General features: G+C 36.2%; 1 protein-coding gene across 1 annotated transcript in view; it reads left to right on the forward strand.

The window, feature by feature from the left end:
• LOC132141603 (palmitoyltransferase ZDHHC8B) overlaps positions 1-24,319 on the forward strand; it is a 47,053-nt gene extending 22,734 nt beyond the window's left edge. Inside the window, exons 2-11 of the mRNA XM_059551275.1 lie at positions 16,447-16,568; positions 16,697-16,854; positions 16,944-17,116; positions 17,962-18,064; positions 18,369-18,460; positions 20,170-20,302; positions 20,545-20,660; positions 20,819-20,924; positions 21,791-22,803; positions 23,882-24,319. Of these exons, the coding sequence (XP_059407258.1) occupies positions 16,447-16,568; positions 16,697-16,854; positions 16,944-17,116; positions 17,962-18,064; positions 18,369-18,460; positions 20,170-20,302; positions 20,545-20,660; positions 20,819-20,924; positions 21,791-22,803; positions 23,882-24,032 (2,167 nt within the window). The 3' untranslated portion in view covers positions 24,033-24,319. The remainder of the gene's footprint in view (positions 1-16,446; positions 16,569-16,696; positions 16,855-16,943; positions 17,117-17,961; positions 18,065-18,368; positions 18,461-20,169; positions 20,303-20,544; positions 20,661-20,818; positions 20,925-21,790; positions 22,804-23,881) is intronic.
• Positions 24,320-27,161: the final 2,842 nt, after the last annotated feature.

Raw genomic sequence — 27,161 nt, forward strand, 5'->3', positions numbered from 1 at the left:
GCTCTTTTTGTTGTTTTTGATTGCTTCCACTGTCTTCATCTGTAAGTCGCATTGGATAAAAGCATCTGCTAAATGAATAAAATGTAAATGTAAAATGTAAAGCACTGCAATTTACAAACATTTACAAGTTCATTTTAAGTTTTCAAAATCTAATTAAAGCTCTGCAAATTTCGTTTTTTTTACTACACTGTAATTGTGACCTATTAGGTTTTACACACACTTGTAGTCTGTTTTGGACAAGCCCTTATCTGACGGCACCCATTCACTGCAGAGCATCCATTGGTGAGGAAGAGATGCAATGCTAAGTTTCTCCAAATCTGTTCAGATGAAGAAAAAGATGAAGAAACAAACAAATCTACACAGTTGGATGGCCTGAGGGCGAGTACGTTTTCATTTTTGGGTAAACACTTCAAAAACTAGGTCATAATAAACAACAAACCGGTGAGTTGCATTTTTCATCTGATGAAAAAATGACATGATCAGCAGTTTTTGGTGTTTTGCGAACTGCGGTTGGACCAGGCCACATGTAGTGTGGGAATTGGGCTGGCAGATTTTCATTGAACAATGCATGTTAGCTCTATTGTGCATCAGTAATCTGTGCCTCCCATTGTGTCCGTGCAGAGGAGGGATTGTTCTCAGAGTCCCACGATCCACGCAAATCCCTTCGTCAGCTCCACCAGCTGCAACGAAAGAGTTCCTCAGAATGAATGAGACTCTTATGCCCATTCACACAACATGAGTAGTGTAGTTATCTGAGAAGTTCATTCAAGTAGGCTGTGATGAAGAATATTGCCAGTGTTATATATTAAAGTGTGTTCACTGTGCCTAAAATGAAAGCGTAATACAGAGATGTTATGTGGCATCCTTAAACACTACATGAATGTTCATTTCAATCACATCACTGTATGATTTTTAGCATGCACACACCACCATCCAAATGTCTAAAGTCAGTAAAATATATTTTTTCAAAGGAGATTCTTAAGCTAAAAAATGCAGTAAAAACAGTAATATTGTGAAATATTGTAAAAAAAATATATATAATGAAAAAAAAAATTCTGGGATGAGCAGAGTTTGAAAAACAGCTTTTATTTGAAACCTATGTTTTCCATCTTAAATGGCTTTTTTATACAATTTAATAATAATAATAATTATTATTTTATTATTTGTTTGATACAATATGGTATAGTATGTTCAATGGAGGTAAAAGTACCCCACTACACAGTTAAAAAAATAGGACACATTGTACTGTATAATGAATGCATTTTCCATATTGATTTTTACTGAAAACAGAATTGAATTAGACCAAATGTACAAAGGTGAATGAGTGGTGCTTGAAATTCCTGATGATTTTTGAGGTTTGTGGCTGCAGATTTATGCCAACTTTGCAAGATTTTTATGTAAACCTATGTTTAACAATGACCTGCTGGGGGACAAATTGTACAAGAGAACCAAAAATGACAAAAAAAAAAAAAGTTAACTTCTTCATTGGAACAAATTTGGCAATTTAGCTTTACATCACTCGCTCACCAATGGATGCTCTGCAGTGAATGGGTGCCATCAGAATAAGAGTCCAAACAGCTAATTAAACCATCACATTAAGCTTTGCCTGATTTTAATGTAAACCTATGTGTTCCTCTTTTTCTTCTGTTGTGCTTTGGTTAATGTGCAATATATTGAATTAAAGAGGACTGTTAAAGTTTTACAGCAGGTGGATAGTGAAGTTTTCAACTCCTGAAACTTTCTGTGAAAGCTGTAGAGAAAGTGCAGCCTGTCGATCTCCCTGATGTTGCTGTGTGCAGTCATTCTGCTGGTGCTCAGCATTCACTGACAGTCTGTCGAACAAACGCAGAGAGCGTGCTCAGATTCGGTGTCCTATATTTGCGTGCATCTGTGGGGAGAGAAAGCAGAGCATCTCTTCCTTGACTCCTTTAACTTTTCTCATGGGAACTTTTCTGTCTGTCCCTCTCCGTGGAATACGTCTGCAATTCCATCATCCTGCTTTTATTCCCGTTTTTACTCCACAAAGGTGTCTTTTTTGTGAACTGCAGGCACAACCCTGAAGTTTTACATTTTAAAACCGGAGTATTATTTTATTATTCGTAATATAACTTTATCAATGATGTATTTTTATATCCATGGTCTAATTCTGAATTTGTCTGTGAGACATAGATTATTAAAGAATACAGAAAAAATATAGATATTTTAGAAATATTTATGTATTTTTATTTTAATACAGTTACAAATAATTCGTTTCTTGAAGACCAGATCAGCATATTAGAATGATTTCCGAAGTATCATGTGAAACTGAAGGCTGGAGTAATGATGCTGAAAATTCAGCTTTTTCATCACAGGAAATATGTTACAAATTAAAATATACCTAAAAATGCAAGGTATTTTTTTGATTAACTAAATGTAGCCTTGGTAAGCATAAGATAATTATTTCAGAAACAAAAAAAAAAAATCTGTCTCCTCATATTAACATATTAACTAATTAACTACTGTTTACAAACAACTTAACAACTCATTAATTAGAGACTGGTTAGAAATACATTTTGTTATTCAAAACCAGTTTCATTTACAACATTTTTAAAGTCACACCAAAAAAAAAAAAATTAATAGTAATAATAATATATATATATATATATATATAGCTTATAAAATTATATAATTATATATATATATATATATATATATATATATATATATATATATATATATATATATATATATATATATATATATATATAAGATAGATCATGACCATTACTTCATTATTGATGCCGGAATTAATTGGGAATTTAGATGATTACAAAAAGCAGTTAATAAGGTTGGTTTTTGCATGCTGTTACTTGTGGAGGAAAACTGTTCACTAAGAGACTTAAGATTTACTTTTAAGTAAAGCACCGTCAGAGCTGTGGAACTGAAGCAAACCCACGAGGAGAGCGAGTCTGAGGTATTAATACATCAAAAGAGTGATTCGATTCCTGAGATTGTATCTCATCCCTGGTTAAAGCTTAGCTAAATATAGCTCTTAATTATGCTAATATATTGTCGTTTGTTAAGGAATCTTGAATACCGCTCTAGCAGTTCCTCTCATATTGCTCATCTGATAATATGCAGCTCTTGAAAGAAAGATGATTGGACTGAAATTATGATTAAAAATGTGCTATACGATATATTTGGGCTCCAGAATAAAGTGCTAGACCTTTTACTACAATGTCCGAATGTTTCCCATGTGGCATTTCAAAATGTGTTGTACTGCCATTTGACCTCTGATCCTCTGCAGTGAATGGGTGCCGTCAGAATGAGAGCCTAAACAGCTGATAAATACATCATATAATGATCCTCAAATAATTCAAACAACTGCAATCCATCAATAATGTCTTGTGAAGTGAAAAACTGTGTGTTATAAGGAAAAAAAATAAGGACTCTTATTTTAGCTTAAAGCAATGGTTTGAAGTTAAAAACATCACACAGCTTTTTGCTTCACAAGTTGTTAATTGATGGACTAGAGATGTGTGGATTACTTTGATGTTTTTATCAGTTGTTTGGACTCTCATTCTGACGGCACCCATTCACTGCACAGAATCCACTGGTGACGAGCAAGTGATGCAATGCTACAGCTTTCAGTGAAGAAACTAATTAATTCACATCTTGAATGTCCTGAGTTTGAGTGCATTTTCAGCACATTTTCATTTCTTGGTGAGCTATTCCTTTAATTTCAGTTGACTAACGTTTGAGCTGTTGTCATTGTTCTTGGTGAGATGTCGATCAATCTCATATAAAGAGAGAGGAGGTGATTTCCGAAGTGCCAGAGTAAACAATCGGTCTTGCTCTCTCCCGTCTATCAGCGTCTTCTGCTGGAACAAAGGCAGTTCCTCTTTGAGACCGAAGAGCGGTCATTACCGCGGCAGCCAAACTGATTTCCTTCCATTCTTGTGTGGGGAAATGTCTCGGACACTTCTTAATGAGTAGATTAGATAGATGGAGAGGAAATTTCGGTCCTAGAGAGACTCATCTGTTCCTTCTCTGGGTTTTATTCGCTCTCCCTATGTCAGTCTGCATGCTGCACTAATTGCACTAGGCGTTTTTGTGCTATTTATGCTTTCGTTATACATTGTTAGAACACCTTGCACATTCATGCTTTGTTTAATGGGTACAGTATGCGAAATCAGATCTTGGCAGCATTGATTTAGATGCAAATTAAAACCCAAACCAAAAACTTTAAAGGAAACTTGCTGTGTCTTAGATGTTCTTCTAATTAAATATGATTATTAATATGTTCTGGCAGATTTTTACATATGCATGTGGCCTATATATATATAATTATTGCTCATACTTGGGGTTGCATATTAGGTTTTTTGATAAAAAAACAACCATCCGACCACCTAGCAACATGCTGAAAACCTCTCAGTCAGAATTTAGCAACACGATGGCAAAGCCCTTATAACATCTGGTGAAATTTGGTGCAAGGGAATGTAAAATCTAGTTTTTCCTTCAGTTATTACAAATAACTGCCCTCATAAGTCTGTACATTCAGATGATCTATCTTGCATAATACTCACACTCTCTGAGTCATTCAGATCAAGGATTTCTGGATTGTTGAATACAATAGCCTTTAGTGCTTAGAAACCTTGTAAGATCTCCTGTGTAAAATCGACTGATGTGGCCATGCAGTTTTAAAAAATATAAACTTCATTAAATTTGTTGTGGTATAAAGATACTATTCCTATTTATATGTGATTTCTGTGCCATGCCATGCTATCTGTGCTATGTATTGTTCTAGCACTCTCTCTGATGTTTTACCTTTTTAGCCTTCCATCTGTCGTTCTAGCTTTCTTTCCACCTTTCTTTTGTTCTGTCCAATCGGTCTGTCTGTCTATCTATCACTCGATCCATCCGTCTGTAAGACCTATAAACATTCAGACATGCTTCGAGGAATCAAATTATTGCACAAAGTGACTGCTTTTCTTTTCTTCTCTTTTATTCGACACTTTCTGCTTGATTCTGTTCCATTTGCAGTAGGGCAGTAGTCAACCAAAGAAATGCTTACAGCTGCTAAAAATGCCAAATAATGAAAAATCCTAACAAAAGCTCTCATTTATACAGGCTGTATATTCTTTTCGACATTAGATATAGCAGGCTGTCTGACACATTTATATCTCGCTTACTGCTTTTAGGTGATAGGTCATATTGGTCGTTGAGCTATGGTAAGTTGGTAAGTTAGCTTTAGGCCGCACAGCTTGCACTCCACAGTCTTGTCTTTTTTTGTAAATGCAGCCAGACAAAAGATTTAGATTTCTTGGAAATTTTGTCGACTAAAGCCAAAACAAGTTGCGTTCTAACTGAATGAATACAGCAAAACTCCCTATATTCCTTACTGAGCGCGAAGCAGCAGTGCAGCCAGCCACAGGTGCAGTTCCCGAGTGTTCACGCGGTGCGCTAAACTGTGGCGCTGTTATAAAATAGCCTAAATTAAAATATTTAAGTTTGGGATAAAACATAGGCTAATTATATTTAGAATACAGTAATATATAACTGCTAATAAAGGAATGAAAATTTCTTTATTGGTGAAAAAAAAAAATATGCAACTGGTCGACTAATGAGAATGTCAGTCGACCAAGACGGCATCGACCGATTAGTCGACTAAACGACTAAAGTTGACAGCCCTAATTTGCAGTACACAGATTAATGCCAAGGAGGCTGGACTGGATAGAGAGATCTCCCTCTCTTTTCATCTTTGTTATAAGACTTTCCGTCTTCTGCTTTGTTCATCTCATTCACCATCTCTATCTCTATATCCCTCATTCCTCTGTTGGAGCGTATGGATTTGTGTGCTGTAAATAGCAGCACCTGTTCAGTGGAGATTAACAGGAAGCAAAGGGTTATTCTGGGTATAAGGAGGTGTCCTCTCTCTCTCTCTCTCTTTCTTTCTCTCTCGCTGTGTGTGTGTAAACAGTATGGGGGTTATTGGCTGAAGGAGAGAGAGACTGCATGTCCTCATAGTAAAAGGCAAGCGCACATATGGGGAGGTATTTTTGAACATTAAAAAGCTTCATAAAGTGGCTGTGGCCAATTACTCACGCCAGATGATGTGCATGTGTTTGAATGTTTGGGTATGGCCACTGATACAGTCCTGAAGGGGCTAAAATGAGTCATTCTTGAAATCTAATGCTAGTTTGGGTAGTGGCGTCTTATATTTTGGAGGTTCTGAGTTTCACACATTTGTTGTAGCGCGCTGAAATGCCAACACTTGACTTGACCGTGTGTGTCTGAACGGGCACGTGTGGTGAGCTATTTATAATCATATAGCTGTTTTTTTCAGGCTTGTGCCAGAAGTTGTGCCACACATTCGTACAGTAAGTCGGAACGCCTACTCAGAGCTCCATCGGCCGTGCTTAGTTTTGTAACCTGTGCTTATTTGAGCATCTTAGATGCATTGCTAGACTGTTGATGCACCACTCATAGAGTTAGAAAAAGAAATATACCATAATGCAGACTTTCAGAAACGCTTTTCATTACAGATGCATGCATTAATTGTTTTCCTCTCAGACCGGTTTTATACACAAAGAACTGACTAGTACTTTTGACAAATATCTAAACATCATTTACATAAAAAAGTTGTGTAAACACCGTCATATTGAGATCAAATGTCAAGCTGGACACCATTTAATAACTTTATTTCTGCTCATACAATACTTTAATCACTATCATTCAAAGACGACTTGCACATCTTCCTGTGAAAATGAATTAAAAATTGTGAATGCATCTTTAAGAATACAGGCTTGGTTGAGCACACACACACACACATGACTGTTTGCCCTCTTTCTAAACCACTCAGTCCATCTTTCTGTCTCTGTCCAGATGGCTTCATGTGGGTTTTGGCCCAGACACACACACAGTAATCAGTTTAACAAGGAACCAGGCCAACACTCTCTTAAAACACTATTTACACTATATCTTACATCTGACATTGAATTTAACACACCAAATATTTGTCATATCATTGTTCCTAGAAAAGCCACTTTGCGTTAGGTTTTTTATCTGTCTGATTCTGAGCACGTGGCCAGCACATCGAGTCTTATTGTTTGACAATACTTATGCTCTATTATTCATTTATATCATTCTATACATCTGTTATTGAGTTCATTATTCATTAAAGCGTTTCCATTCTACAATTACGCAATCAAGTTAGATCAAGTTTGATATATAGGCTTTTTCCTTTTGTTTCATATAGACATATTCACAAACTCACACAATCTCTGTCTGCCCCCTCCCTCTGTAGTTCATTGTCTGTGAAAGCTCCTCATTGTTCTGAGGCTCTGCTTTGATAATGCAGGCCCTCACAGTTCATATCTTTCTGCAGTCTTTTTTATTACATACAGAAACATCAACTGCATTGTCCCATTTAATTTGGAAGCTTGTCTGCATGTGATCAGTCTGAGCAGACAGACAGGAAGGTAATATTACCAAGCTGTCATCATGAGTTTGTTTTGACCTTGCTATCTTTTTTAATTCATAGTGCGTTCGTGCATGTTTTTGTTCCTATGTGAACATTGTATTGTCAACATTACAGCCATATTTATCAAAGGATGTACTGTTCTGCTAGATTGGTGTTCCAGATGCATAGTCAGTGTCAGGATATCTTGCTGTTTTCCACCGGACATGCTCACAATGATTTTTAATAAGTAGCTAAAGCAGTAAATCAGAAGGAAAGGAGAGATCTGCTACACCAAAACATGGTTGTGTAACTCTGCGTTAACTGGTCCAGAAACAGACCTACTCAGAGCCAAACAATAGCCATATTTAATATTAGAGCTGTGGCATTGTGGTTTACACACACTTGACACAATAAGCTGGTGCTCATGTGCATGTCCAAATGTTGCTTTTATAACATCCTGATGGAAAAAAGGGTTAAGAAATGAATATATAACACCGTGTGTGTGTACCACATGGGCACTAAAGTATGTCTAGATAGTGTTTGTTATGTGAGATGTGGTGAACACATCAGATCAGTGACTTTTGACCTCCTTCATTCTGTTGGACAGGTTTATAGAAATGCTGGTCTTTGTCTCCTAGACCTTATCTTCTCTTAACAAACACCCAGCTGTATTGAGTCTGACACTAAGCAGCAGTTGAGTAAACAATGCTTGACGGTTCAGATTTTTCCCCTCTTTCACTTAGACTCATTCTGTCTGTATTTCCGTTCAGGAAGTGGCTAGAAAATGGCTGAGGACAATTTTCCAGTCGCTTGGAACCATTCACCGACATGTTTGAAGATAGATGCGTGTGTCTACACATTCGTGTTTGTGTGTAAAGGTGTGTAGAAGACACACAAATAAATAGGGTGTCTCTTAAGGCCAAGGAGAAAGGAGATATTAAGTCCCAGTACTTGGCAGCTACTCCATCTGGGTCATTCTCCAAGCCAATCTAAATGCCCAGGTGTCACAAGAATGGATGGGGCTTTATTCTTATCTCTGGTGTGTCATGTGTGCTGAGGATTTGGATATGTGCCGTTTACTTATCTTTTCAATCAGTGCACCAGAGATATTTGTTCAGATTTCTTCAGTGACCTGTTCTGACACCAGTAACTGGCATGCGTGTGAGTTTCTTTTTTGTGTGTTATGGATTGAGTGATTGAAACATTCAATCAACTGTTTTGCTAGAAAGTGTTTATTGACAAAAACAGTTGACCCTTCACATAGACCCGCCCTCTACTGTTGCTATATCCGACAAGCTACAGTGCTCTCACACAGTGAAACAACTACGTGGAGCAAAGAGGACACTAAAAACACGCCAACAGACAAGACAGAGCAGGTTACTTTTGGTGTCAACCAAGTGTCAGTGTTTCCCACTGGCTTACACTCAATGTTTGGCGACACTTGCCCTGGGGGAAATATACGATATACAGTACAGACCAAATGTTTGGACACACCTTCTCATTCAAAGAGTTTTCGTTATTTTCATGACTATGAAAATTGTAGATTCACACTGAAGGCATCAAAACTATGAATTAACACATGTGGAATTATATACATAACAAAAAAGTGTGAAACAACTGAAAATATGTCATATTGTAGGTTCTTCAAAGTAGCCACCTTTTGCTTTGATTACTGCTTTGCACACTCTTGGCATTCTCTTGATGAGCTTCAAGAGGTAGTCACCTGAAATGGTCTTCCAACAGTCTTGGAGTTCCCCGAGAGATGCTTAGCACTTGTTGGCCCTTTTGCCTTCTGTCTGCGGTCCAGCTCACCCCTAAACCATCTCGATTGGGTTCAGGTCCGGTGACTGTGGAGGCCAGGTCATCTGGCGCAGCACCCCATCACTCTCCTTCTTGGTCAAATAGCCCTTGTGGCCTTCAGTGTGACTCTACAATTTTCATAGTCATGAAAATAAAGAAAACTCTTTGAATGAGAAGGTGTGTCCAAACTTTTGGTCTGTACTGTATATAAAACAGCAGACATGCTGATTGAAAATGTACATCCATTCTTTGCCAGCAGGAGGCGCTTAAAGAGCATCAGAAATAGTGGTTTCCCCGGTAATGGCTGTAATCAAAACAGTGCTCAGCTCAAAAATGCAACTTCATCAGGCATTATAGGAATGATTAAATTAAAATGACACCAAAACGTTTCTAAAGACAGTCGGTGCCTTCAAAGACACAGTTTTCAACTAGTTGAGCTTAAGAATAAAGACAAGCCTGAAAAATATGAATTATGTGATTTAAAAAAAAAAACACTACCATTCAAAAGTTTGAGGTAAAAATCTGTAATGCTTTTGAAAAAATAAAAAAATAAATAAATAAATCTCTAACATTCACCAAAGGCTGCATTTATTTGTTTAAAAATACTGTAAAAATGTAACATTACTACAATTTAAACTTTTTTTCTATTTAAATATATTTTAAAACGTAATTTATAAAGCTGAATTTTCATCATCATAACTCCCAGTATTCAGTGTCACATGATCCTTCAGAAATCATTCCAGTATGCTGATTTGGTGCTCAGAAAACATTTCGTATTATCATCAATGTTGAAAACATTATGGAAATGGTGATACTTTTTTATCAGGCTAGAAAAGCCCAAAAGAACAGCGTGTTTGGCCTGGACTTGGCTGTCTGTTTTTTTGCCACGCATGTAACCTCAGCAGCTGCAGTCTGGCCTTAAAATACATGTGGTAAGGAATGCGTATGAGGTTAGCCAACAACTGCCACGCAGATATGCACTGTCAGGACACAACTTAGCCGTTTGTGTGTTTGTGCGGCACACCTGTGGGTGTATGTATAAACCTGCTTAGAGTCTATAAGGATATGACGGCATCAGAGTATTTACAGAGGCTTCGGTGAACATTTTTGAAGATGTTTGGGGATAGATTCCCTCAGGCCTAAATCTGACCCGGTGGTATTTATCTCGCTCTAGATCGCTTGGTGTTCAAGGTTAGCCCTCTGTTTAGCTCAGATCCGTTTAAGCTGCTGTTGTTGGGGGTATACTACTGTTTTAAGCAGATCTATATGAGGAAAGAGCGAGATGTCATCTCTTCTGTTGTGCTTTCAGAGCGTGATTCATAGACCGGCGGGGCTTGGTGAGGCTTTTATTTATGCTGCTTTTCACTCTCAAAATTAAATTGTTTAAAGGGCTAGCGCTGAAGATAATCTCTTTGATGTGGATCACATCCCATAATACCCATGGAGTAGCATGTGGTCTTGTGCATGTTGTTTTTAGATGGGTGAGATTATGCTGGTAGTAAGTTTGGACTTGAGTTCACACACAGCTGTATCTGTGATAGCGTTTCTCCCTTTGGCTGTGTTTTGACTGATGCTTTAATCTGAGTTGAGACTGCCGGCAGGTTAATATGGGATTGATCTGTGCTTGTGTTTCTCACTGCATCTTGTTGTGTATTCAGAATCTCAGAGAAGATGCACTGTAAGAAAAATGAGTTCTTCAATCAAAACAAATTTTACAATTAAGATGTACCTTTGGATATCAGTGTTTGTTCAAATAGTTTTTGAGATGTTAGATGCACATACTGTATATAAACTCACTATCATTAAAATCGCTTGGGATCAGGAACAATTTTTTAAATGAGCATAAAGTTTCTCTAAAATATTAAGCTACACAATCGTTTTCAACACTGATAATAATAAGAAATGTTTGCAGAATTTATCATCATAAGAGAGCTCTATCAAAATTTGACTGACCCCAAGCGTAGATTAGTTTGGGGTCATAGAAAGAAAGGAGTGTAGACAGTATTGTAGGAGTGAAAGAGGGCATATGGGATTGGTGCATGACTCATTTTAGAGTCCCTATGAGCGAACAGCTCTTACATGTCCTGATCATGTGCACTGACCACAGATCTGGTCTTTTCCTTTAGAGATTTTAATGTCTTGAATGCTTGATTTTGGGGACCCAATTAAATCCGGTGAGGCTTTTTCATAGCTAAATCAGTCCTGTAATTGTAAGCGGCATGAAAGGTTATTTAGTTATCGGTGTGTGTTTGTGTGTGAATGTGTTTTGTTGGAGGTTTTGGAGGAATATTGTGAGATCCTGTGGGACTCAGAGAATGAGTTGGAAAATACTATCGAGGCTGATAAGGGGAAACCAAACCAAGCTCACCGTCTCAAACAAACTTGGATTAGAAATTGGGGGATAGTATCTGTTTTAGACCGTTTCTGCTTGTAAACTTGATCTGTGCATATTTTGCTCCTGATACTTTTTCACTGGAGAAAGCAATATCATGGATAGAGGACTCATATTTTAACCAGAAACAATGGTTTGAAGTTGAAAACAGCTTGATGATGGAATTGTTTATTTAAAACATGCAGCTTTTGGAAATCTGTTGAATACTTTTGGATCATTGTGATGTATATATCAGCTGTTTGGACTCTCATTCTGATGGCACCCATTCACTGCAGAGGATTCATTGGTGAGCAAGTGATGTACGATAATGCTACATTTCTCCAAATCTGTTACTATAAACGCTTCCTATTAACAAACCAATTTATCTACATCTTGGATGGCCTAAGGTTGAATTCATTTTCAGCAAATTGTAATTTTTGGTTGAATTGGGTGAAACCGTTTAACTTGCAAATCCTAAAAAAATATCAAAATTTTACTTCTATCTGAATCTCATCAAGTGTTCATTTTGGACCCAGTGTGTATACTCACACACGCCAAATGCACAAACTACCTTGCTGTCAGAAGTGCTCATGTACTTTCATAAGATTCTAATGAGGAAAATGTAGGGCAAACATTTTTCTTTCACGGCGGTTGTACAGGAAGTCCTTCTAATGAATAAGGTGTTTCATTTCTCTGTTGTCAGAAGCTCCAGGGTGGATCTGTTCACCACACAACATTAGCGCCTCAACATTCCCTCAGTAAGCTTCTGTCTGATGATTAATGATCTCCTGTGTTCAAGCCCATCACCATCTTCCTTTTTTCTGGCCTGCCCTGCTCCATTATAAATCATGTAGATTTCACACACGTTGATTAATGAAGCATTGTTTATTATAGATACAGGCCTCCTGTGGTTCGCTAATTGGCCCATAGTGCTTTGAAATAATTTAAGCAGTGAAGTGAAAGGGGTGAAAAACGAAAATAGAGGTGTGTGAATTCAACTACCTTATCTCTGCAGGCATAAGATGGCATAGGTGCAGTAAATATGAGGACAAAAAAATTTGCAAAACAAACATACCAAGCGTTGATGTTGCATGTTTTTATTGTTTTTATTTTATTTTATTTTATTTTATTTTATTTGTTTTTTATTTGTTATTTATTTATTTATTTATTTATTTTTATTTTTATTGAAAAAAATTTTTTTTTACATAGTAACTGCGGTAATTGTCTTCTCCAGCACCACTAATAAATAGTTTCTGTGCCAGATTTATTTATTTAATAATTTAATAATTATTCAGTTATTTAAAATTATTTTTTACTTTTTTATTATGTTAATTTATTTTACAGCTGTTAGTGTCGTATCAAGGGGCCACTAATAAATAGCTTTTCTGTTAGGTTTGATAATTTATATTCTAATCACTGCTCCATCTATTAAATAACTAGATTTGTTGGGGTTGTGATGTCTTTCTCTTCATGTTTTTTAGCATGTTTGAATGTATTTTTTGTTTATCTCACAATCAGAGTGTTATGAATTAACCAGCGCTGGTTTAAAAGCCTTGTGCTCCCTAAAGCTGTTGTTGACAGGGTTGTTTCTTTTATCTATATTGATCTCGTCAGCATATTATAATCCTCACAGATAGATGGCTCCTTGGAGCGACTGCCTCTGGCACAGATATGCTAATATTTGTAGCAGCGAGGCGTTAGACACACTGCAGGGAATGGCCTAAATTAAACCTTATATACACCCCTCCAGCTCAGCCCTTGGGTTGTTAAAATGCCAGTGTAATTTACACTAAAATAAGGGGCTTGTGTATGCTAAAAGAGTGATTTAGGATACAGCCTTCTTACTCAGGGTTTGCTAGATTTAAAGGGGCAGCTAGTTAAATGGAGAACAGTAGATCTGCATGAAGAAATTAAGCATAGATTGTTTCATGAAGTACTTTTAGTCATGTTGTTTAAATGCATACTTTAACGTTTATACTCCCAACAATTATATACGTAGAAGAGGAAACAGACTTGCAAATTGATGAATTTGTTGACTTGTTGTCAATGGATAATGTACATCCAGCCAGAAATAAAACACTGTCGGGCCTTTTACTACGTTCATTCATTTTCTGTTTCAGGGATGGTACTGCATGTCCATCTAGACCTGTCGCAATAATCAATATATCAACTTATCGTGCAATATATGTACATGACCTCAATCATTTTTGGTGACAAAATATATTGCCCATTATATTTACTTAAAAATGTAAGTGTCACCATGTTTTGTACAATCTACTTGCGCCTGTGCCTTTTGCAGCTTTTCGTAGAAAATGTGGTGTAGTCATCAGCAGCTTGTTCAAATTTATAACATGCTTCAGCTAAAAAAAGTTTCAACTGCAGATTTGATCTTTTTTAGGGATCTGTGCCTTTGTGCATACAGTACAGACGTCTGACTGCTGAGTAGTAATTGTGTTTTCCAACATTAGCGTGCACCCTTTATTTACAGAGAAAAGAAAAGAATCTGTACATGAAAAATCTCCATTCTAGTTTGTTGTGCATTTTTCTGTTTTCTACTATTTACTTTGCACTTTTTATAAAATAAAATAAAAAGTTTATTTACTATTTATTGAGGTTTTTAAGATATCTAATATTTGGATACTTAATTTCCACAATCTAAAAATTCTCAAAAATTCAAAGTTCATTGTCATTTGGAAGTGTGAAGGCTTTCTTGCATTATTATGCTGTAACATTATGATTTTATATTCAGTTGCATGAAATGGTCTTTAAAATGACAATAATATTGATTATTGCAATTATTTCTGGGGCAATATATCGTTCAACAAAAAGTTGTTATCGTTATTTTGAATACTATCAATGAATTTACTTTAAACAAATTACAATACATGCATTTTTGGTTTTAATATTTGTATTGTGTGGTAACCGTTTTATTAAAGCAGTAAGAAGAACGGGGGAAAACGCCCCCTACAGTTTTTCCCAAAAAAACCACAAGATCGAAATAAAGAATTATTGTAACTAACTATGGACTACGTTGACAAGAAGTTTTCACGATTAAGCTTACACTGGTGATTTCACAGTAAATTATCTACTTCCCGTAGTGAGAAAAAAGTGTTTTAAAGCTTGTTTTGTAGCACATCACAAGCAAGACGCTTAGAGATCAAGGCTTATTGCATTTCACAGGCAGTGAACTTATTCCCTAATTTCCCTGACGTTCTTGTTTACCCCCAAGGAGATGTTCATCCGGCCGATAAAACTGGCATTTATTTCTTCGCCCACAGCATGGATTGATTCTGAGGTCGTCTGTTTGGGATTGAATTGCACATGAAGGAGTAGTTGCCATCGGTTTTACTCTGTTCTGTTGTGTCTGAGGCCTCTTTATCATTCTTCATTACTGCTTTGTATTCTCTGGTCTGCCATCTCTGATTAAAAGGAAGAAAACAAAGAACTGAATGGAAAGAGTGTGTTGAATCACAGACTTCACCTTCTTCTGGTGCAGACGGAGCATGAGTTAGAGAGTCGTGGATCATTTTAGCTTTAAATCTGATTGGATGAGGTGTGTTCAAAGCTGCTTTGGTATAGCCAATATATATAATGTCTGCAGTTAGCCAAATGGACTGTATTACTTTACTTTAAACAGTATTTTCATTATCGTAATTGTTACTATGATTAAATGCACTTATTTGTTGAACAGTGCTGGCTTTATGAAATACATCTGGTAAAATCACTGTAAAGCATGACCTTGTGTGGCTTGTTGCTTCATTATGATGGTCACAAAGTGGTCATATTTTGAATGCATTATAGATTTATCTAGCTCTAAATGACATGCAGGAACTAAAATAAATGTGCTTGGTCACTTTGCATGTCTATCAGATGGTGTCCTCCTGTCTGGGTGGGCGGTTCTTGGCCAGAAAAAGTCCTGTTCCGCGAGACTACAAGAAATGCAATAGACTCTAATAGGAGTGCAAATTTAGAAGTGCACATATATATATATATATATATATATATATATATATATATATATATATATATATATATATATATATATATATGCTTGGCTCTGCCTGTTAACCTATCTTAAATATTTCTTAATTATTTATATATGTATATATTTATATTATATATTTATTTATTTTATATTATATATTTATAGTATATATTTATATATACTATCTTAATTATTTTATATATGTATATATATATGTATATATATAAAATTGTATTACATATTTACTATTATTTTTTATTATTATATTAATTTATTATATATAATATGTTATAGATTTATATCATATTTTAATATAGATATATTATTTTGTTGTCATTTCATTTGTGAAAAACTATTATTTTTAGATCGTTGCAGTTATTAGTGCTGTTGTCATTTCATTTTTGAAAAATGCTATTTTTTTGTAGCGATAATTTAATAATATATATATATATATATATATATATATATATATATATATATATATATATATATATATATATATATATATATATATATATTTTTTTTTTTTTTTTTACTGACCCAAGGGGAAATTTATATTTCTGTTAATCGGCATTCATAGTTATCAGTCAAATATATCCCAAAATTTGCAGCTTATTCAGTCTGTCACTATATCAACTGCACACATTTGATTTTAATTTATTCAGCAATAATGTTCACGAGTTTGCATGAATCTCTCTGTTAGGAAAAATAAATTAAAATATTGCAGGGGTGAACACAAATGTTGTTCTGATTTTTTTTTTTAGAAAATTTCACAGGCTGAAAACGGGTCATTAGAGCTGTAGCATTGTAAATATTAATCTTTCTTGTGTTTCTCTTGCGTGCTCTCAGGTGTCCCTGGTTAACCAAGGCCATCTCACCTGCTGTGCTTCTGTACAATGGCATCGTCTTCCTCTTCGTGTTGGCCAACTTCAGCATGGCCACCTTCATGGACCCTGGAGTCTTTCCCCGAGGTATGATCCCGTTGTTGTGTAGGTTTCTCTGTTTCAGATGTCTGGAAACACAACAGTAGGTCCATGATTAGAATGTGCAGAAAACTGCTTGTCACAAACAACGCCGATGATGCATGTCTGTTTCCCAGCGGATGAGGACGAAGACAAAGACGATGACTTCCGAGCTCCGCTGTATAAAAACGTGGAGATAAAGGGGATTCAGGTGCGGATGAAGTGGTGTGCCACGTGCCACTTCTACAGACCTCCGCGCTGCTCACACTGCAGTGTGTGTGACAACTGTGTGGAGGTGAGGCGCATAAAACACAGAGCAGAATTCCTGCGTGAAAATAAACGACCACAATGCTGTTCTCACACACACTTGTCTTCTCACTGTAGGAGTTTGACCACCACTGTCCATGGGTGAACAACTGCATTGGCCGGAGGAATTACCGATATTTCTTCTTGTTCCTGCTGTCTCTAAGTGTTCACATGGTGGGAGTGTTTTCCTTCGGTCTACTGTTCGTCTTACATCACCTTGAGACGCTGAGTGCGCTTCACACGACTGTGACGTATCCTTCCACAGCTCCTGCTCAGAAATAACTCGAGATGCACCGAAATGAGAATTCTGGGCCGAAACCGAAAATGCTTTGGAACGATTATTTATTATTTTATTAAATAACATAAAGTAACTTTTTGATTTAATGCAATTATTTTAATGATACTGAAATTTTAAAGAACACATGCAAATAAATTAACCACATTTTGCGAAATATTAACACAATAAAACTGGACTGAATTTAGATTAGTTAACTACTTTAGTAAACATGAACGAAGAATGAACAATAGTTCTTCATCACTTACTTATCTCAGTTAATGTTGATTTCATCATTTACTAATGCATTATTAAGATCAACACTTGTGCTTGTTAACAGTTAATGCACTCTGAATTAACATAAACTAAACTATATTATCTTTACCGAACATTTTATTTTTATATTTGTAGTTTTAGCAAAACTTTGCGCTTTAGTTTTTTTGTCATTTTTATATTTAGAAATGTTAGTACTTTAACTTATTTCGGTTAATTGCAAAGGCAACATTTCTAAATTTATTTTAGTATCATATCTAATATTTATAATTTATTTTATCTCAGATTTTTTTATTAAGTTTTACTTTTTTTGTTGTTTCTTTTAAATATTTCTGGGTACCTTTATTTTTTACATTTCAATTTTTCGTTTTCTTTTAATCTTATATTTATGACGGGGAGGCCCCACCCACAGCGAGATCACATTGGCTCAAAATCCTGCACTACTTACATATGCATCAAAAATCTATAGGATTCTAATTAGCTGTATCTTCGTGAAGCATTTCTCAGAAATTGAATCACGACAGGCTCCTTGACCTTCCTTCTGTCCAGTCTTGTGGTTATGTGTGTGACTGGCCTGTTTTTCATCCCTGTTATGGGCCTCACTGGGTTCCACATGGTTCTGGTAACCAGAGGACGAACCACAAACGAACAGGTGAACCAAATTACACACCACTTAATATGTTAATCTGGTTTGTGTAACAACACGCACACTTGTAGAGGCAGAGCTGTGCTCACATGTTGCACACCCACTCAGAATCACCTTGATGTCTATCCAACTTGATTGCCTTCTGTTGTTTGTGCACGACATCTGTTACCAAGCCTGGTATTTTCATCGCGGTTCATTATGGTCCTATGGGTCAAGGACAGTTGTTTTCAACTCTCTTCAGTTTGCTCAAAGTAGGATTCCTCTCTCTCTCTCCCTCTCTCCCTCTCTCTCTCTCTCTCTATGTTCTCAGGTGACAGGAAAGTTCAGAGGGGGAGTGAATCCATTCACTCGGGGTTGCTGTGGTAATGTGAAACACGTCTTATGTAGTCCACTTGCTGCTAGGTAAAGCACACACACACACACACATATATATTCATGTTTAGAATCCGTGATAGTCACACAAACACACACATACCAGAAATGTGTGCAAGTGAGTCGTGACACCCTGACAGCTGGTTATATTTCACTCACTTTGGAACAGACGGTTTCATTTCACTTGAATTTACATTAGATTGGGTTATTTTACATTTGCAAAACATTTACATTTGGATTCAGTGAACATTACGCTTCGGCAAATGCTACAAAAGACCTATGATATGATATTACTCTGTCTTGAGCAAAAGTAATATTAATTCATTCATTCATTCATTCATTCATTCATTAATCAGTTTCAAATAAATGTGGTGTTATTTTGATCTTTCTAATCTTGAATTTTGAAAAAATAAAAATAAAAGAATCTCAGTATGCAAAAACAAATATGAAGCAGCATAACAGTTTTCAACACTGATAATAAGATTTTATTTTATTAAATGTTTTGGGGGGTGGGGTGCAAATCAGCATTGTATATGAAGGATCATGTGACACTGAAATCCATAATAATGGCTGCTCAAACTTAACCATTGCCATAAGAGGAATAAATTGCATTTTATATAAAAATTTATTAAAGGCGATTTTCTCAGTATTTCAATATTCCAGATTTCCAAATAGATGTATCTCAACCAAATATTGTCCTTCTACCATAACAGACCATACCTCAATGGAAAGCTTATAGCTTTTAGCTTTCAGATGATGTATAAATCTACATTTTCAAAAAATGGTTCCTTGTGACTGGTTTTGTGGTTTCCGTTCAAGTGTGTGTGTGTGTGTGTGTGTGTGTGAACTCAAAGCTTCAAGAAGAAAATATGGTTTGAAATATAACATCCTTTAACAATTACTGAGATACTTCTAAACAGCAGACAGAGGTGAAAAAGAGGTTGTTTATCACAGGAGACAGTCTGGAGGGGTTTGGGAAGAACAGGGCTCCATAGGAAGGTAGATTGTGTCCTGTTTTCCTGGCCTGTTTTATGACACACCGAGCAGGAAAAGCGTACAGTACTGAAGATCTGAATCAGGTTGTGAAACAATGGAAAGAGAAAGTAATTGCCGTATAAACACAGATCAGAGCCAAGGTTAATCTCTTGTTAATACTAGTGAAGGCATCTTCAGAAACAATAGAGGGCAACCTTTGTGAGGCCAAAGCAGAACAACAGAAAGTTGCTGTAAACTTTTTTTCCGCAAGATTATTTAAATCATTCCTTGAATCAGAATTATAGGAATAGGAATAGTTAAAAATAAAAAAAGGAGAAAAGCAATCAATGATCATTCTAATAGGTTGATTAGGTGCTCAGAATACATCTCGTATTATTGTTAATATTGAAAATGATTGTGCTTCTTAAAAATATAATGCATATTTTTTCAGGGTAATTGTTTTAAATAGAACAATATAAAATGTCGGTCACTTTTGATCAATAGAATGCATCCTTGCTGAATAAAAGTAATAATTTCTTTTGAAATAATAATAATAAAGTAAATAGATCGAAATAGCAGTCGTGTGGATTTGAATCAACATGAACATGAGTAAATGATGACACAGTTGTCATTTTGTCAATTTTTTTAAGCATTTGATAACCTACATGGGGTTGTGCTACACACTAAGTCTGACTCATGAACTTACTTTTTCTAAAAATAAAAATAAAATTGCATGCATCATGTCAGCTGTTTCTGTTCTACAGGTACATCACTGATCCCAGGAAGAAACTTCCCATCACTCTGAATCCACCGTTCCTCCGTCCTGACCTCTCTTACCGACACGTCCGTGTAAAAGTCAGTGATAATGGTATCCATAGTAGCATCCTCCAAAGCAAAGTGAGTCCGCAAAAGCTTTTAATTCCATCCGCACACAACCTGGAATTTCAATGGCGTTGATTGAACTAAGTACCTTTAGTTAACCCCAACAATACAGGCTCATTATTCAGATTTCAATAAAAACTTAAATTGTATGTCCCAACTAAATGGTGTCCCCGTCTTTAAAAGGGACAGTTTTAATAATGTGGTGTTTCTGCCTAAATCAAGATTCCCAGAATAAAAGGAATTTTCTTGTGCTTTAGTCTAAGACCAGCCTGGATGGTGTGGATGATAAAAGTGTAGATACACAACCTCCTCTGCCGCCCAAAGCAGATCGCTACAACCAGCTGAAGAGTCAGCTCACCTCCAGCGAAGGCAAGTAACATAAACATTATTCAAAGCCTGTGTCTTCAGTGGCACCTTAGCAGGTTGTTGAATTGTATTTTTCTTAACTGCACTTCTACTGCCATCTTGTGTTGCATCATATTGCAGCACTGCTGAGTCATGCATTTCATTTGTGCCTCATTTTCTAGAGAGTTCCCTGTCCGGCAAACCAACCAGTCCATCTACCCCAGCCATGTACAAATACAGACCTTACTTCGGCACCATGCCTAAAGTGCACTATCACGTCACCGGAGAGAAGGTGGGTGCCACAGACTAAAACATTGATTTCTGGAGTCATGCATTATTATAATATACACTGTTTGGGTCTGTACGATAAGTTTTGCATTTATTTAATCAAAAATACAGTCAAAACAGTAATATTGTGAAATAATATTACCAGTTACAATAATAACTATTATATATTTTATAATGAAATGGATTTCTGTGAAAGCAAAACAGAATTTTCAGCATCATTCCTCCAGTCTTCAGTGTCACATGATCTTCAGAAATCATTCTAATATGCTGATTGAATCCACAAGAAACTTTGTTTTCTTGTGTGTCAGTGTTTGGGATTCTTTGATAAATAAAAAAATAAACAAAACTATTTTAAAAAATTGTATTAAAAAAAACAGCATTTATTTAACAAATCTCCTCTAACATTGTCTTGATTGTCATGCATTTGATCAATTGAATGCATCCTTGCTGAATTAATTTCTTGAAAAAAATACTATAGTAATTCATAGTAAATACTAAAGTGTTTTGAACCATACTATAGTAAAGTACTTGAAATCATTTGTTGTGGTAATTCTATAGTTGCCATGGTAATATAACAACTATAGTGATACAAATAAACTTTTCTACAACTATCCAGTATATTATACTACAAAACACTACAGTATATTTAAAGTATACTACAGTATTCATTACAGTTTATCAGTTCAGTATAGTTAATACTACAATATGCTGTAGCATTCATAAACAAAGTGTTATAAATACTACAATATATACAGTATAATACACTTCACTATAGTATGGTTCAAAAACACTAAGCTACTATAGTTTTTTTCCTGCACACCAAACTTTTGTACAACAATACTGTAATTTTTTGAATGCTGTTGATTACAGATCGTGATGTCTGAGAACGGTAAGCCCTCTGCCGTTTTGGAGGAGCGAGGTCACGATTACCGCTCCGAGCCGAATCTGGATATGCCAGACTACCGCAGCGCTCCTCTTCACCGAACATACCAGTCCTCGCCCTTCCAGCTGGACTCCTTCAGCACGACGTCTCGTTTATTCAGTCTGAAGCAGGCCGTGAACGGGGCCGACCAGATGCCACTGGGTGTCAGCAAACCAGAAACGGTCACTTCCACCCCTCACAAAGGAGTCTTCTCGCCTGGGATGTTATCGGGCCGCAACAGCAGCCTGTCCTACGACAGCTTACTGACCCACAGCGTAACGCCGTCTGTGGGCGAGTGCGCTGCTCACCCAGGAGTGCCCTCTATGGGTTTTCATTCACCTTACCTGCCCACTAAAATGTGCCATGTACGAGGGCCCGAGCTTCAGCGGCACATCGGCCCCCCATCCTATAGTCCTGTGCATGTCGGAGTGATGTACGGGCGGCAGTCGCCGCTCTCAAGAGACCGAGATCCCTCGCCCGTCCGCTACGACAACCTCTCCAAAACCATCATGGCTTCCATCCAGGAGAGGAAGGAGCTGGAGGAGAGGGAGAAACTCATGCATCGGCACGCTCAAGCGTACGCCAATGATTCGGGTGTATTTGACACCTGCAGCGGAGCCGCCTACGGACTCCCACGAGGCACCGGATCTCGAGAGCCCACTCCTCCAGTGTGCGGCTCTCGGGATAACTTGATGGGAGTCGGAGTGGTGGGATACGCTCCCCGAACACCCGTTCTGCATTCCTCTGCATCCTCGCTCTCCAGAGCGCCGAGGACTTCAACGACGTCCCTCCACACTGATGCAGGCGGTGTGAGCCGGACAGCCGAGCGCCAGTATCGCTCTCCGGTGCGCCAAACACACCACTCCCCAACAGCTGTGCCCCGTTCCCCGACATACACACATCAGAAGGTCACCTTCATTAGCGCCCTGGAGAGGGCGGACTCGCCACATCTTGGTACAAGGTATGACACAGAGCATCCACTTTAAACCAGTCAGAAACGGACGGGTCGAGAGACTTCAGAAAAGAGATTTCCATTGTGTTATGTTTATCTGTTCGTTTCTGAGTACTGCTTTTTTGTACTTGAATTTTGTCATTATTGTGATTTAGAATATATATACGATTATGAGATGAAAACAAAAATGCTGTGATTTACATATCTGTTAGCCAAATAAATGTCATGTTTTTGCTTTTCCTCATATTTTCATTTCTGCCCTGCTTGTTCATTCATTAGATTATATTTAACACTTTGCATGTTATGTACTTCTGGCATACTCTACATTTTATTGCATCATTGTAATCTCATAAATGGTGTCAGAATTCAGTGTAATATAAAGTAATTATGATTTGATATACATTTATCTTTTCTTGATCTGTTTGCTTTTTATGCTTAGATAATGCTTTTTAATAATTTTACACACTGTACTTTTCTTTGACTTGATTATTTTAATAATGACTAATACCAGACTGCATGATTGTCTTTAAAATTATGATTTATTACAGGGCTCAACAGAAAGGAATTGTTTGTTTTCTACTTTCCATGCCAACATTTTTAGAGATCCAATCAAAAAGAATCATCCGTTTTTATTTTAGCGATGTTTGTTAGATATTTTTTTTTAACTAGAAATAATATTCATATATTTTTTCATTACACTAATTGTAAAAAATAATAATAATAATAATAATAATATGCATTACATAGCAAAAAGAAAAGAAAACACAGTATTGTAAAAAAGATTTTAATTAAAAAAAAAAAAAAATCTTTGCAAGGCATAATTTGCCGACAAGTGCCTGTTTGTCAACTGGCCCTAATCTGACTCCTTATTTTTGAGTCCTGTATTATTATTATTATACAATCCCTTCCATAACTCTTTAATACTGTCCTCTTCTTCATGAACTCATTTGTAACATTTCAGTCCATGTAGAATGTTTGAATCTCTTCCTTTCTAAAGAAGGATAGATAAGGATAACAGTTCACCATACAGCTGGAAAGCAAGCGCTTCAAATATGTCTTCCTGTTTTTTGATATTTTCTCCACATAGAGAGGACCTCTGTCAAGGTAAAGTCAACGGGCAACTAAAGGGCCAAGCACGTGACTGCCATCTAGGGACTCCTTCTGGAACCCCCAGCAGACACGCCAATGTCAAAAAGGTCACAGGAGTGGGCGGGACTACATATGAGATCTCCGTTTGACGGACAGCTTGAAGAGCCACTGCCTGTGAGGAAAAGCACTGCCATGGCAGCACCACCTCCACTTGAGCTCAAGTTTTTTTTTTTTATAATATTGAAACGACCGATCAGGAGGCACACAGTTCTAATGGGAAAAGTTTTTACATTGGCCATTTCTTTGCTAAAAAGATGACAAGCAACTTTCCATGTGAGCCAGTGTATAATATAACAGGAGTGCTTCGTCAGAGAAGTGTCAGCCATCAGGATATAAATCCAACAGAAAATAATGGTTTAAATGCTTAAAATGGAAATTTTAAATATATATATATATATATATATACCATTAAGGGCTGAATATGTACAGTGTCAGTTCAGTTGTTTGTATATAAAATATCAAAGTTCGCATATTGAATGCAAATGTGCTCAGTGTGCAGGTCTTTCACACATGAATGTGAGTGTATATGTGCTTGCCAGTAACTCCTTTATGTTTTTGTCACTATGCTGATCTAATAATCAGGGTTTCATCTCAAATGCATTTCTCTGTTAAGCTATCAGATTCCACACAAACTATAACAGCACTTGTTTAAAAAAAAACGAAGCAGATTTATTTTTTAAATATGGTGGTCATTTACACTTTTTCTAATGTAGAACTATAACCTGCCATAGAAATAAACACAAATGTGTATCTGCAAGAAAAAAAAACAAGAAAAGAAAATGGGGGACAAAGTTTAAGTTTGTTAAAATGTTCTTTCAAACTTAGTTTTCTTTATAAAAAAAGTATTGTATTGTGGGGAAAAAATATGAATATGGAAACAGAAACACGCCATGTATTAGCAGTACGAGAAACATGTTAAAGCCATATTTTTACTTAAAGTCATGATCTTCACAAATTCAGAGTTGTTTGATTGCTTTATATTTCCATTTATTTGTAATAGATTAGAAAAGCATAACAAGGGTAATTCATGGCTGCATCCCAAATATTGTTATTTTTTTTATTTTATAATGTCTTTTTTTTAACCCAACTTGGTGTATTTAACTTTTTCTACAGATATTCAAATGGGATTTTCAAATATTTTTCGGTTTCATTTTTGCATATTTTATAATTTATTTGTACAAATTAATTAGTATGCATTGCCATTTGAAAGTAGTACTTTCTGTTAAGACTTTTTTTCTCAGTGAATGAATGTTGAAAGATGAAGATGTTATTATAGAACGTTTTGTGAAACTGCAAGAAAGTTGAAGTGAAAGATGCTTTGTTTTTTGAATGCAGGATCCATTTGAGAGACATAACACTTTTTTTATTTACTTCTGTTAAAGTTTGGGGACAGTAAGAATAAGTAAGAGTAAGAGTAAAAACAGTGACAGTAAAGACATTGTTACAAAAATACTATATTTCTATTTCTTTTTAAACTCTTTTTGTTCAAAGCTTCTTTAAACTGTAATAATATTTGACAATAAACCTATTTTACTGTAGTTTAGAACAAATACAAACAAAGCCTTGGTGAGCATAAAAGACTTCTTTGAAAGACCTGAAAATCTTACAAGCCACAAGCTTTTGAACAGTAGAGAATATCAAAGTCAGTATCTTCTTTTCATTCAGTTTGATTGAGGAAGTTTAAAGCCTCACTTTCCCTTCTCACTTTCAAAAGTAGCTTTTTGATTATACAGCAAGTGCAAATAAATATCGCTTGGTAACTATTACTTTTTTTTTTTTTTTTTGGAAATTTTCACTGCTAGTGCAAGACATGCCGATTAAAAAAAATAAAATGGCATGCTTTTATGAGGTTAACAGCTGAAAAGTAATCTGTAATTAATTTTTTTCTCAAGAAAAGGTGAAAGTGGCATAAACCTACCCGTTAACAGAAAAACTTCCCACCGTGGCCTGTTTCCGAATTAAAGACCTAACAATTTATACTATCGACATCTTTGACAGGGCGATCTTCCAGATGTCTTGCACCGCATGTGGAGTTCTCTGCTGCTCATCAGATAACTTTCCAAGGAATTCATATTGATTTCCTCACAGATCTGCCTTAGGGGTATAACGGACTACATGCACTTGAGTACAAACGTTATTTTGGTGCATGTGAAAAGGGTCATTACCATACTTTTCCCAAGTCAAACAGCTCCTTGAAATTGTAAATAATTAATGTGGTCATGGAAAGGCCTTTACGGTTTGCTAGGCTCCACTTCTGTGAATGTTTGACGGTGTTTGGTCATCTCTGTCCTTCACTGCCGCTGTCTGGCACAGCGTCGCCTTCTGTTCAGATGAAATCAGTGTACAGCTAAAACAAAAAAGAACAACTGTGGGACTCTTTTCTGTGATGAAGTATTTCATTCAGATGAAATAAAGACATTATAGTTTCATATCAAGGTACATCTATTATTTTTGTCCATCAAAGGGAAAAACTGAATAAATATAACTTGAACGTTCATTTGTCTCGCCTTCGTTATTTTTCTTCTGTTTTGAAAAATGGTAGGTAGGTAGATATATTTTAAATATCCAATTAAATTAAATGAATGAATACAAAAACATACAATTCTCTAATAAAAACGTAAAGCTTTTTAGGTCGGTATATATGTGGTATGTGCTGGTCATATTGGATTCTTAAAAATACATACAAATGATTTAATTACACGTCTATGATGAAAATATATATTTTTAATTCTTTACTTTAATCTGAATGAATATAACTTTAACCTGAATTCCTGAATTGTTTGTCAGATCTTACTTATCTATCTCTTCACAATACCCCATAGATTCTCTGTGAGGTTTGTTGTGGAGCAAGCAATGGTCTTCTCAAAGTCATGAAATAAAACTCCAGATGTCAAAATAAGACTTTATTGAACGCCGTAATAAAGCCGAGATGATGGCCGCCGCATCTGAATCCTCTGTCTGTCCACACACTCCTTTTATACTCCTTTCTCTTACCAAACTTGGTAGTTCCGTTTTTTTTTATCCGTTTTGCCACAGTTTATTTACTAGTCCACCTTTTTTAATGGTGGGATTCGGCCAAATCAACCATTTTCTAAGAAATTGCCTCTCCCTATTGGTTGGCTATGGTCACATGAGACATTCATCAAATCTGTTCACTGCTCATGTCAGCTTCTGTTACTTTAGTGCACAGGTGCAATTCAGGGGTTATTTTAGTTCAC

This window comes from Carassius carassius, chromosome 5, assembly GCF_963082965.1.
Source record: "Carassius carassius chromosome 5, fCarCar2.1, whole genome shotgun sequence".
Classification (NCBI taxonomy): Eukaryota; Metazoa; Chordata; class Actinopteri; order Cypriniformes; family Cyprinidae; genus Carassius; species Carassius carassius.